Source organism: Empidonax traillii, unplaced genomic scaffold (assembly GCF_003031625.1).
Source record: "Empidonax traillii isolate 1590-97213 ecotype Southwest subspecies unplaced genomic scaffold, ASM303162v1 scaffold1283:size300302, whole genome shotgun sequence".
Taxonomy (NCBI): domain Eukaryota; kingdom Metazoa; phylum Chordata; class Aves; order Passeriformes; family Tyrannidae; genus Empidonax; species Empidonax traillii.
The window spans coordinates 51,751-64,281 of NW_020956476.1; the positions used below are offsets into that span (position 1 = coordinate 51,751).

General features: G+C 54.5%; 1 protein-coding gene across 1 annotated transcript in view; it reads right to left on the minus strand.

Moving 5' to 3' along the window:
- The window catches only part of SKAP1 (src kinase associated phosphoprotein 1), a 132,936-nt gene that overhangs the window by 13,488 nt on the left and 106,917 nt on the right, over positions 1–12,531 (minus strand). Inside the window, exons 5-11 of the mRNA XM_027906352.1 lie at positions 12,004–12,084; positions 11,261–11,344; positions 10,292–10,416; positions 9,190–9,253; positions 8,602–8,769; positions 4,778–4,840; positions 342–454 (exon numbers count right to left, since the gene is read on the minus strand). Of these exons, the coding sequence (XP_027762153.1) occupies positions 342–454; positions 4,778–4,840; positions 8,602–8,769; positions 9,190–9,253; positions 10,292–10,416; positions 11,261–11,344; positions 12,004–12,084 (698 nt within the window). The remainder of the gene's footprint in view (positions 1–341; positions 455–4,777; positions 4,841–8,601; positions 8,770–9,189; positions 9,254–10,291; positions 10,417–11,260; positions 11,345–12,003; positions 12,085–12,531) is intronic.

Consider the following 12,531-nt stretch of genomic DNA (forward strand, 5'->3'; position numbering starts at 1 on the left):
CAAACCCTTAATTTATTCAGCCCTGCTCTCACTGAAGGGGGCCCTTGGTCACACCTGGCTGAGCAACTCAATTACCCCTGGAATACCTGAGCAACAGCACGTCCTGACTCCACTGCTGGGTGAAAAAAACCACCTGAAAATAAAATAATCTGGCTCTGGGGCATTTGAAATGTCCTGTGGGGTGGGGTATGGGCATGTAGGGAGGAGGGGGTGGGATGCCAGGGTCCCGTTCCTTCCTCCACCTGCTAATTTAACTCTACTTCAGACCTTAATCTTGACCGATTTCGTCACGTTCTGACCTTGAAATGGAGCCCCAACCCCGAAATGATGGGGTGCCCTACCTTGCTGAGGATGTAGATGAGGTCCCCACGGCGGAAGGAGAGCTCGTCGGGGTGGTCCCCCCTGCAGTCCCAAAGGCCGTGGTAATAACTGGCGTAGTCTCGTTTGGCATCTCCTGGGGGGAAAACCAAAAACGAGGGGTCAGGGTGACAGGGGGATGACATTTGGGGTTGTGGGATGTTGGGGGAGAAGGGATGGGGGTTGTTTAGGAGAGGAAGGAGATGTTTGGGGTTATTAATTTTGCATCTTAATGAAAAGGTGAAAGACAAAGAGGTATTGCAAGAGAAAGGGCCTGGTCAATAAACAAATGCAACATTTATCAATAAATACATATATACACATTGAGAAACGCTTCAGAAGACCCTAAATCAAGCCACAACAGGTATTTGAGATGCTTTCCACCCCTATTCCCAAGAGACAAGGTCCCATACCTTGGGATGACACACCCTGATGGCTCAGGTCTCCCTCCTCCCATCAGGCTGGGAGTTTGGGAAGGCAGAATGCCTGTGGAAAGGGAAGGGGATGTGATCCAGCAATTTTATTTTCCCTTTTTTTTTTTTTTAATGTGGAGAAGCAACTGTGTGCTGAAAGCCCAGGGTCTGGGCTGATGGGGCCGTGGGAAGTGGTGCTAAGGCTTATGCCAGCACAAAACCACCCCAAACCCCCTCAGATTCCCAGTTTTCAAGCCCACAGCTGTTAAAAGATGCTCCTGGACCAAAGGCTCGAGGCAGGAGAGTGCCCTGATGGCAGAGCTCCGAGCTGGGGGCGAATGCAGATGTCACGACACGGACACAGGCGCGATGTGACCCCCATGGATAATTAAAGCCGGTAAAACCAGGGGGTTGGGGGGGGAGGATTTGAGCACGGGGGCTGTTCCAGCAGGTCGTGCTGCTCTGAACCAAGCCCAGAAAGCATAAATAGGAAATATTGAGCACATGTTGGAGGGAAATGCTGCTAATGTGGTCTCGGGGACGGAGCGATAAGGGTGCAGCTGGAATGCTGTGCCCAGATTGGATCACCTAAATATGAAAAAGGACATTACAGAGATGGGTAATGGCACAGCAGGGAGCAACTGCAATGACTCAGGGACTTGGGGAACTTAAATAGAAAGGCTGGGCAGGAAAAAAAAAAAAAAAGTAGGTCTGCATCCTTTGGAAAGTATTAAAGGGGGAGGACGCAGTGGCGAGGAAAAGATTGGGAAGGGAATAGAAAGAGTAGGAGCTACTGAGTTATTTAAGCCGGTGGAAAGGGCAGGAATCAGGGGTTATGAGCTGGGAACAGAGGAAATACTGGGAAGCTGAGCAGGAGGATGAGGCCAGTGCAGCTCTGGGAAGAGCCAGAAAATTGTGTAATTAACACAAAAGGTCGTTAAGGGAGGGTGTGAGTGAGGACAATGTCACACAGCAGAGAACAATCTGGGATGGGGGCACGGCCCTGGCATCCCCCTGTGAGACAGGGATGGGGAAAGGCTTGAAATACAGCAGAAATATTGACATATTCTATGGAACACCATAATTAACTTGCTGGCAAAGAGATTTAAACAGAGTGGTAGAAAACACACAGTGAAATAGAAAAATATATCTTCCTGCAGGATGTTTCCAGAGCCACAAGTGCCCCTGGAGAGATCCCTGGGGATGAGGACAAGAGGATGCTGCTGGAAAGCTGGAGTCCCAGTTTCCCCTCCTCTACCAGGAATTAGGTAGGAGATGCTTCCTTATGCCACATCTGCTCTTTCCTGCTTATCAGAGGAGCAGGAGGACCTTGGAGCCGTCGTGCCACCTCATCCAGGAGGAAGGGGAAGCATCAACCTGGATGTGACACCCTGTGACTACAAAGGGAGACCATTTTCCAGCCCGCAGGAAGAAGGTTCGTGCCCCCCAGAAGTGTTTTTTCCAATCATGTCAGCTGCTGGCATGGAAGGTCCCACCCCTCCCTCCAAGCCTGCCTTCCAAAGGTCAGGCTGCTGGAAGGTCCCTGCCTTCCAGCTCCAGGCTGGGTGGGATGTGGGATCCACACAAGCCATCCCAGGACTCCTGCAACACCCTGCATTGACCCTGCTCCCTTTTCGGGATGAAAGGTCCTGTTTAAAAAGCCCCCAAAGCCCCATCCAGACAGTTCATCCTTGATTTCCCTGCGCTGATTTATCCTGATGGAAGCAGAGCCAATCCCCCTGCACGGCCTGGGGGGTCCCGGAGGAAACCAGCCCGATGTGACAAGTGCTGCAATCCCCCTGCAGCCCCAGCAGCCCCGAGATGAGGCTGTGGGAGAGGCAGGATCCATCCCAGTGCCTTTCCCTTGGGCTCGCTGCTTCTCCTGTTGATGCTGAACCCTCCTGACAAACCGTCTGCAGCTCCGGGGTGTCACTGCTGGGTGCACCGGGGCTGTGACGGGGACAGGGGCTGTGACAGGGGCCAGGGGCTGTGACAGGGGCCAGGGGCTGTGACAGGGGCCAGGGGCTGTGACAGGGAGCAGCCTGGGAGGCGGGTTTGTTTTCCAAAGGAAGGGATTTTGCTCTGTTGGTGCTCAGCTCCCGTTTCCCACAGCCCCCAGCAGGAGCAAATGGTTCTCCTGGCAGGAGCAGCCCCAGCTCTCAGCTGGACTGTCGGGGCTGCTCCGGAATCGTGGCATCCTCGAGGTTCTTTAGAAACGACAAACAATAGTCCTGCACGAGCCAAACGCCGCCTGATTTAATCAGGAACTCGCCGCTTCCCTCCCTCCCTGAGCACATCCCTCTGCTCCGGGATCCGGCAGCTCCCGGTCCAGTTGGACCGGAGCTCCAATTTCCGAGGCAAAAGGCACGAGGGTTGGTTGGGGCTCCCGGGGCTGCTGGAACCTTTTCCTCCTGAAAGGCAGCCCGGTTTTCCAGAGGGACAGGAGTCTGATGTGTCACAGAGAGTAAAAACAGCGCCGGGCCCGGAGCAATCCTGACACCGCCAGTAACAAACCAGTTAGAACCATTAACAGCAATTAGAGCCGGCGGCAGACGCTAATGAGGCCGAGCAGGGTGTTAAAGGGTTGTGACAGGCGAGAGCCAAAATCCTGGGGAATCCCTGGGGTGCGGAATCAGCAGCAGCGCCGGTGCCGGGCTGTCACCAAGCCCTGCTCTGATCCCACATCCAGCTGGGAAACCCCCGGGGAGCTGCTCTCCTGGTGTTTAAATAACGGGGAGGGCACGAGAGGGAGAGGAAAACGTGCGTGTTTGTGTGGATTTCCCACCCCCTCTCCTTCCCTTACACATCCATTCCCATCCCCTGCTGCTGCCCCTATCCCGCCCCACGGGGTGAGGACACGGGGCATCTCCATGGATAAACGCACAGCCCCACTTTAGGACCCCCCCCCACAGCCTAGGAAGTTTGGAATTATCACTTTTTCCGAGCTCTGGGTGCTGGTACCAGCTGCCACTGCCAGGTACTCCAGTGGCCAAATAATTCATCGTGCCAGAGAGTTGGGAGAAGCTTCCCAAAATCCCTAGCAGAGGGGAAACACTGAGTTGCTCCAGTCTCTGGAAGCAGTTGGGGCTCAATCCCGTCTGTGCTTCCAAGATTCCCACAGGAACAGGCCTGAGCAGTCTCCTGGGCTGGGGACAACTGCCCAAGGATCATCCAAGGGGGTCTGATGTCAGCTAATGGGAAATGGTTGGATCAGCCTTTCCAGAAACACCAGGAAATCAGGAATGAGGGCTCTTGGACTGCTGGGAGGGGAAAACCAGCCAAGCAATTCTTGGTGAATGTAAGAGAAGGGGTGAAGCTGCTTCATCCACCCACCATCCACAGAATCCCACAGCAAATCCCTGTGATCCCCATCATCCCATGGCAGGATGCTGAGCATCCCCAGGGTGAGAGCGTCCCCTCCCAGGTGCAGATGGTGTAGGGAGCTCTCCCAGGCCAGGCTGTGATGGGGGGATGTGTTTTCCAGGCAGAGGAAACCCCAGGCCAGCCCAGTCCCGGCTGCTGGGACACAAGCGCCGCTTTCCTGTGCCGGGGAGGGAAGTCCGTGGAAAACCGAGCAGGTGGGAGCGGGGAGGAAACAGCCCTTCCGCTCCCAGCCCACAGAGCAGGCCCTCAAGGAAAAGGCAGGGCTGGGGCCCTGGCCACCTCGGCAGGATCTGGGTTCCTTCCAGCTTCCCGCTCCGGGATCCCTCCCTGCGGCAGCTTCCTCAGGGCAGGACTGGCTTCCTGCCCCTGCTCTGGCTCCTCCTGCCCCCAGAGCCTCTCCCAGGCCCCTTGGGATGCTCCCGCTCCACATCCAGGGTGGGATGAGGGAGAGGGACAGGGCTGACTCCACGGGGATGCTCCAGGTGGGAAGAGCTCCCCCCAAGCCTGAATTTCCCGCAGCTGAAGAGTCTCCTGGGGGTTCTCCACCCACACCCCGGGATGCTCAAGATCAGCCCCCACAACCCCGAGCTGGGGGGGCTGCCCAGAGCAGGGTGGGCTCTTACCCCTCCTCTCTCCGCTCCCACCATCCTCGCTGTCCTCTGGGAAGGGGGGATCCAGCTCCTCATCTGTGGGGGGGAAAAACAGCAGCGAAGTCAGGGAAGGGCTGGGAGTGCCACAGCTACACCAAACCCCCCCGGGCAGGCCGAGGGCTTCGAGGGAATCCGACTGCCAGGATCATAAATCCCCGGCCTAATTGTGGAGAGTGGAAGGGAGGAAGTCGCAGATAATATTTTAAAACGTGTTGCATGAAAAATACGAGTTGTTGTTAACGCTGGTAAAAACAAATCACCTCTCGGGGCCCCCATAAATTCAGGCAGCACTTCGCCGGGTGTCCTGGAGGAAGAGATGTTTCCTGGCCAGGGAAAAATGGATTCCAAGGAGAAATTCCAGGACAGAAACGTGAGGAAGGAGGGGGGGGACGGAAGGAGGAATCAGGGAGAAAGAGGAGGGTGGGCAGCCAGCAGAGGAGGGGGAAAGGGATGCGAGAAATGATGCCATGGAAGAGGTTAAGGAATTCCAGAGCAGGCGGAGGTCATGGGGAAGGCCTGGAAAAATGGGTGCAGACTGGCAGGAGCAAAGATCTGCATGGGAATCAGTTTAAATCTCAGGACAAGGAGGACATGGAGGTGCTGGAGTGTGTGCAGGGAAGGGGCTGGAGCAGCAGGAGCAGCTGAGGGAGCTGTGGGGGCTCAACCTGGAGAAAAGGAGGCTCAGGGGGGACCTTCTGGCTCTGCAACTCCCTGACAGGAGGGCTAAAATTGATATTAAAAATACAAAATAACATAAATAATATTAAATCATGTAAACGACATAAATTAATAAAATTAATATAAACAACACAAACCATAAATAATAAATAATATAAATCAAATAATATCAACAATACAAAATAACACAAATAATACAAAATACTGTAAATAAACCCAATTCCCAGAGTTTTCCAAAAGCCAACACCACGGCAATGGCTCCCCCTCTCCTCTTGGGGAGCGAGGGGCAGCCCTGGCACGGCCCAGCCCGGGGCAGAGGAGCCTCTGCCACATCTCCGGGGACTTGTCTGTGCCATCCCCTGGAGGCAGAGCCGGCAGGGATCGCTGCTGGATGCGGGGCCGGTCCCAGGGCCCCTCCCAGGCGGAGCCGATCGATGCAAACCAGGTCAGGGCTCCTCGCAAATCACATCCCGAGTCGGGAGGGTCACAGCGCCCGCTCCCCCTCTGGACGGGAAGCGGCACCGAAAATCTTTCCTAAATAAATCAGCCTTTATTGTAAAACTCGGCCCCCGACGAGACAGAACCTCGTTAGCATCGATTTTGAAATAAATTATTGAAAGTGGCTTTTGCCTGCTCTTTGCATTTGTAAAGGAGAAGGGAAGCGAGGCCGTGACAGCCCCCGGCTCTCCCACCATTGCCATGCCCCAAAGCCTTCTGCCCGGATTCCTTCAGCCTTTAACTCAGTGGCACTATCCCAAATTCCACCCTGGCCTGGAAACCAAGCTCCTGAGCTCTGAAAACCCCCCAAACTGGGGCGGCATCACCCAGCCGGTCGCTGTGGGTGACGCTGCTCCGGGGGCTCCCCACGGACATCCTCACATCCCTGTCTGCATCCTGCTGGCACTGCTTCCATCCCAGAGCCACGCTGTCCTCGGGAAACCTCTTCCCACAGCCCTTGTCCCAGCTCCTGGCAGGCACTCAGGCTCCTTGGGAAGGAAGGAAAACACATGACACGGGGGAAACGCCGCCGTGTCCGTCACTCCAGGAGGAGCAGAGCTGTGGGAATCCTGGCACTGCCTGGACGTGGAGCTGGGCAGCCATGGGAGCCACAGTGATCCTGGGGAGATTTATCTATCCTGTCCCTTCCCCTTTCCTGGGAGTTCCCTCGTGGGATGGATTCACCTACCAGAACAGCTCATGGATGAGCTCAGGCTGGGGGTCCCACCATCCTCACTCCCCAGGAGCCAGGCAGGGATTGGGAAGATTTTCCAAGCAGCCCCTTCTCCCTCTCCCACCTTGGGCCATTTCTTCCCCGTATTTTATGGAATGGGGGGTGTTGAACCAGAAATCAGAGCCAGGCCCCTCCTCCCTGTTTGCATCCCCCATTCCAAGGCTTGGACAAGGAGCTCATTCCTCGTGCCTCAGTTTCCCTTTCCTCTCAAGCCTCTGCTGATCCCTCACTCTGTGCCTTTTCCCAGAGGAGGAAATCCCAGGTGATTCCCACAGGGAATGCAGAGACCCTGGGATGGCACCACCATGGGGTGCTGCTCCTCCCTGCCTTGTCCCGCTCCCTGCTGGCCCCAGGCACGTTCCTTGGGGATTCTGAGCTGGGAAATCCAGGAATGGGATCCGTGGGGACACCTCAACCCCCATCCAGCCCTGCTGCATCCAGGTGTTTTCCTGGAGTCAGGTCTGGAAGTGATGCTCTGCCTTCCCATGACCCCGGTGTGACACCCCAGCCAGTATTTGGATTTCACGGTGACAAATCGAAGGGAAATGCTGGAAAATCCAGCCCAGGGGGCTGTGCTGCCTCTCCCTGTGTGGAACATCCCAACCTGGGCCACCCCACCCGTGGGAACACGCCCTCACACCCCACGGGCACCCACTCCTGGGGTCTGGAGCCCCCTGGCACGGCCAGGATCCATCAGCACCGTGGATCCCCCATCCCGGAGCTGCCTGGGCTCTGGGCACATTCTCAGAGGAGCTGTGTTTTAATGTAGCAATTTGATTCAATTTTCCACTCTATAAAATTACCCATCACTGCTCGTTGCTTCCTAACAGACACCTTCACTCTTAATTTAACAATCCTATCGAATTCTGCCAGGGAAATTGGAAAAATTTATCACCTGTGAAATTTTATTTTTCCTTGGTTGTGTCTGTTTTTGTAAAACTTCATTAACGACGATGACTTGCTGAGGAAATTATCTCTTCATCTCTCCCTCCTTTTCTTCCCCCCCCCTCCACCTCTCCTTCCTTCTTTCTCAATTTTCACTTGGGACACAAGGGAGGGAGGGAGAGGCTCAAGCTTGGATGGGGATTTTCCCTGTGCTCCCTGGGGGGCTCCAGGGGTGTGAAGGGATGGGGGAAAGGGGTGCAGAGCTCTCCCTTGGCAGAGATTCCAAGGTGAAGGTCTCAGGCACGATAAAACCTCCCCGGTGGCTTTTTAAAACCAAAACCCACCACTGACAGAAAGTTCTGAAATAAGTCAGAGGAAACAAGGACCTCTTTTTTTTTTTCCCCCCATCCCTGAACTCAGGCACTGAGGGCTGGTGGCTGCTCTCAGGGCTGGGGTTCCCACCCTCAGAGCAGAGGCAGAACAGGCTCAGGTGACCTGCTGGTCAAGCCCTGGGCTGTGTCACACCCTGGTTTCTGTTTGGAGAGGCAGAAATGTTGCAGGCCTGTCACCCTCTCAGGGTCTGTCCAGTCCTGCTGAGAGGGCACCAGCCTGTCTTTAATGCAGTTATTTTATCATCTCGTGGCAGGGCAGTAATTGTGTTACAGCCCTGCCTGCCATGCCCAGGAGGGAGCATTTCCATCAGCTCAGCTCTCATTTTCCAGGTAACACAGCCCAGAGATCCCACTCTCACCAAACTCAATCTGACTCGAGCTGCAAGGGAGCAAAACCTCTAAAAGCTGCTTCACCCGAATTTACTCATCAGAATCCCCCCCAGAACAGAGAGGGTTTGTTCTTGTGGTCCAGTCTGAGTGATGAAATGGGGTGAAACCTCTGAGTTTTGGAGCCTGAGATGTTCATTCCCATCAGTGTGCGGCGTGGCCGAGGCCTCCTCCCTTCTTTGGGGGCACCAGAGGAAGGGATGGTTTGGATTTTGGGTCCTTACCTGGCAAAACCTCGTAGATGTCCTCCCCTTCCACCTCCATGTTCGGCTCATCCTGGTTCAGGGTGGTGTTGTGGGAGGTGTTCATGGAGTCAGAGCTGTCCACGTCGTTGTAGAGCTCTTCCTCCTCCTCCTCCTCCTCCTCGCAGGGGATAGTCAGGGAGCTCAGGTCTGGTGGGAGAGCCAAAAAACGGGGTGAAAAGCAGCCAAATCCCCCGATTTCAGCGAGGGGAAACCCAATTCCAACACCCCTGGACCCTGCTCTGTGCCCACCGAGGACCCTGCAAGGGGTGGAACCCTCACCCCCCCCCCCCAGCACCTGATGTGAGAAACAAAAAAGGTGTGAACAGGCTGAGAATTGGCTAAAACAAAGGAAAAAAGCGGGAAATCCCAGAGAATAAAGCCAAATTCAACAAGGAACCCAGCGTGGGGAGCTGCCCTGCTTTCCAGAGGGTTTCCAAAGGCAGGGCTGGAGTCTGGTCTCAGGGTTGCTGGTGTCAAACTGGATCAAACTGGTGTTGTTCCTGGATGGGAAGGCGCTGCCAGGATCTTCCCAGACAACCAGGACACGCTGGCTTGGGCCAAACTCACCCTTCAGGAGGAACTGGATCTGGTCCACCCAGTCTTCAGCCTCTGCTGGGCTCGGGGCTGTGAACTGGAGAGAGGGGCACCCGTTACTGTGCTGGGCCTGCTTTGGAGGGACAGCAGGAGGATCTGCAGCTGGAACAAGGATTTCAGCCCCACACAAAAGGATTTCAGCCCTATAAAATGATCTCAGCCCACTGAAATCCATCCAGGCCAAGTTTCCTTTTCTCTGTTGTCTTCTGGAGAAGATTTGGAAGATGACAACTGCTCATCCCCCCCCCAGAGAAAACAACTAAACATCAATCCCAGACACCACCAAACCTCATCCCTTGGGCTCCAACCCCCACCCCTGTGAGCAGTTCACACCCTGTGGGGGTGGGAGGAGCTGTTTGGAAACAGGGGATGGCGATCCTGGCTCTGCCATTGTCTACCCTGGCACACCGCGAAGAGCCATTCCATGTCTTTATCCCCCTATTCCCACCAGGGAACACAGCAGCACAGCAAAGCCAGACTTATCCCAGAGGAAGCCTGTCAAGCTTAATTCAATAAAATAATTCAGATGAAAACCACAATCCCCACTGAAGGGACTCTGCTGCCCCTGATCCAGGGCCCTGCATCCCAAATCTCCCATCCAGGCTCTTGGGCCAGAGGGTTTTCCATACACCAGTTTTTAGGCTCCCCACTGGATGCTGAATAAACTGAAGGTTTATACTTAACCTGGCTCTGGAGGGCTTGTTTAAAACTTGATCCTCAGCTGGTTCCACTCCCTGTTCCCCCTGATCCCTTGGGAGAGCCCAGGATCACCCCTGTGCCCAGGGAGGGTCCCTACTGAGGTGAGGGGAAGCCCCTTCCGAGGTGCTGCTGGTTTTGTTCCCATGGAATCACAGAATTATGGAATTTTTGGAGTTGGAAGTGACCTTTGAAGGCCTCCTAATCCACCGACCCCATGAAGTGATGATGGACATCTCCAGCCAGCCCGGGGTGCTCCGAGCCCCATCCAACCCGACCTTGGGTGTTTCCAGGGATGGGGAATCCACCACCCTCTCTGGGAAACTTGTGCCCAGTGGTCACCCAGCCCAGAATTCCATGTTCTCCCCCCATCTCCTACCTCGTAGGTGCGTTTGCCAGGGCAGGTTAACTCAAAACAGCATCTTTTCCGGGAATCTTTGCGGAGGTGGGAGGCCAGCCGGGCACTGTAGTGCTCAATGGAGAACGTGCCTTTGGGGTGCTTGCCTGGAAGCAGAAAAATGGGCTAAATTTTGGGGTTTCCACAAGAATTTCCATCCCTCTGAAATCCATCGAGCTCAGGTTTCCTTTCCTCCGTCCCCTGGAGACCATTTGGAAGAGGACAACTGCTCATCCCCCAAAATCCCACCCAAATAACCCCGGAAACCACCAAACCTCATCCTTTTGGCTTCAGCCCCCACCCCTGCAGTTCACACCCCGGGGAGGGGGGTGGGAGGAGTTGGGAAGCCTGTCTGGAAAACAAGAAGTGCTTGAGATGCTCAGACAAAGGATGTGGAAGGAGGACAAAGACCCATCCCCATCCTCAGACCCACTGGGGTTTAACCCCGTCCCTGCTGCAGGTTGTAACCCATGGATGGGGGGGGGTGTTTGTAGGGCCTTTTCCTGCCCTGTTCCTGCGTGGGGTGGGGGGAAGGAAGCCCATCCATCTCCTCGTGCCAAACCCTGCTGGAGACACGAGCTGGATGGACCTGATGGGGCGTGACTGCAAAATCTTTATATCCACTGGCACCAGGATTATAGACAGGCACCTGGGGGGTGTGGGAGCCCAGCTGATGGCTCAGGGAAAACTTGGAACAGCCTTTTATTCCCCCACAGCTCCTCTCCTTGTCCCTTTTTTTCTGGTTTCATACCCATCAAGGTGTGGCTTTGGGGGGGAAAAAAAATCAGATCAAGCTGAGCTCTGCCTTTCCAGAACCTTGAAAGGGGATTCATTACAGCTTTCCCATGGTCAGATATTATCCAGTCCTTCAGCAAAGGCTCTTCCCTTCTCTCTTCCAGCCCTTTCCCTCCCATATTTTGGGGACAGAGGTGTCTCTCTCTCACCACTCACTTTTCTCGTTGGCGTAGTAGTAGAAGGTCTTTCTGTTGAGGACACACCACCTCTTGTGCCACTCTGACCCAAAAAAGCTGTGATCTGGAAAGAAAAGGGCGTCAAAAGAGGGAAGAATAGTCATTTTTGTTCTTCTTTCACTGTGTGTTTCAGATGGACACGATACTAAAAAGGTTTTGGGTTAAACCTCCCTGATATAAGTAAGTAAAACAACTTCTAGTCTGCAGCTGGAGGAAGCTAAACCAAGCACCAGCCCTAAGCTCAGCTGATGGCCAGGAGCAATAAAAAAAAAAGGGGCTGTTCTTGCCTCCTCCCACCTGCCATAGAGTAAATAAATCAGGATAAAATCGGAGTGATGAGGAAATAATTTGTAGCTTTCACGGGGAGTGGGTAAAATCAAGATAAACCCGAGGCTGACTCACAGTCCTTATCTCAAGCCCTTAATGTGTGTGATGCTCCCAACTCCCCTGTCCTCACTGGGGTTTTATCCTCATTAGGGATCGCTCGTTAAAAGGGCACATTTTGCCTCAGAGGACTCGGCTGCTGCTTAATTCGATTTTGGGGGGGTTTAATCTTCGTGCAGTTTGATGATCTGCACAGGAGAACCAGTCGAGGCCCTCCTTGTCCCTGAGAAGGGGAAGATTCCACCTGTGCAAATCCGCTTGTTCCTCACCCCAAAACTCGAATTACTGGCAATTCTGGCAGGACATCCCCAAACCTCATCCCGAGATTCCAGGGCTCACCTCGGGATCTCTTCTCCAGGTACCCTTGCTTCAGAATGTTCCCCGTGTCCAGGACAGGCTTGGGTGGGTTCTCCTCCAGTCCTGCAGGGAACAAAGCAAAGGCAAACCTTGGGATCTCCCATTCCCACACACCCTCAGCTCCTTTCTCTGCAGGAGAAGCCAGGCCAGGGCCTGGAGGTGAAAAGAACGGTCTGCCACGATCCCACAGGATTCCCACAACAGGGAAAAGGCTCTCAGAAGTCCTCAGGGTCAGGACACCCCGGGCAGGACCCCTGGGGAAGCTGCTGCCTTCCCACTTGTGCTTTGCCCTACTTGAGATCAATTTTCCATGGAAGCAGATCCCCTGGTTCAGGTTATTTGTGTCCTTGGTTCATAAAATCATGGAATCACAGGATGCTTTGGGCTGGAAGGGACCTTTAAGACCACCTACTTCCAACTCCACCAGTCCAGGTTGCTCCAAGCCCTGTCCGAGGGCAGGGGGTTGGAACTGGATGATCTTTAAGGTGCCTTCCAACCCACACCAGTGAT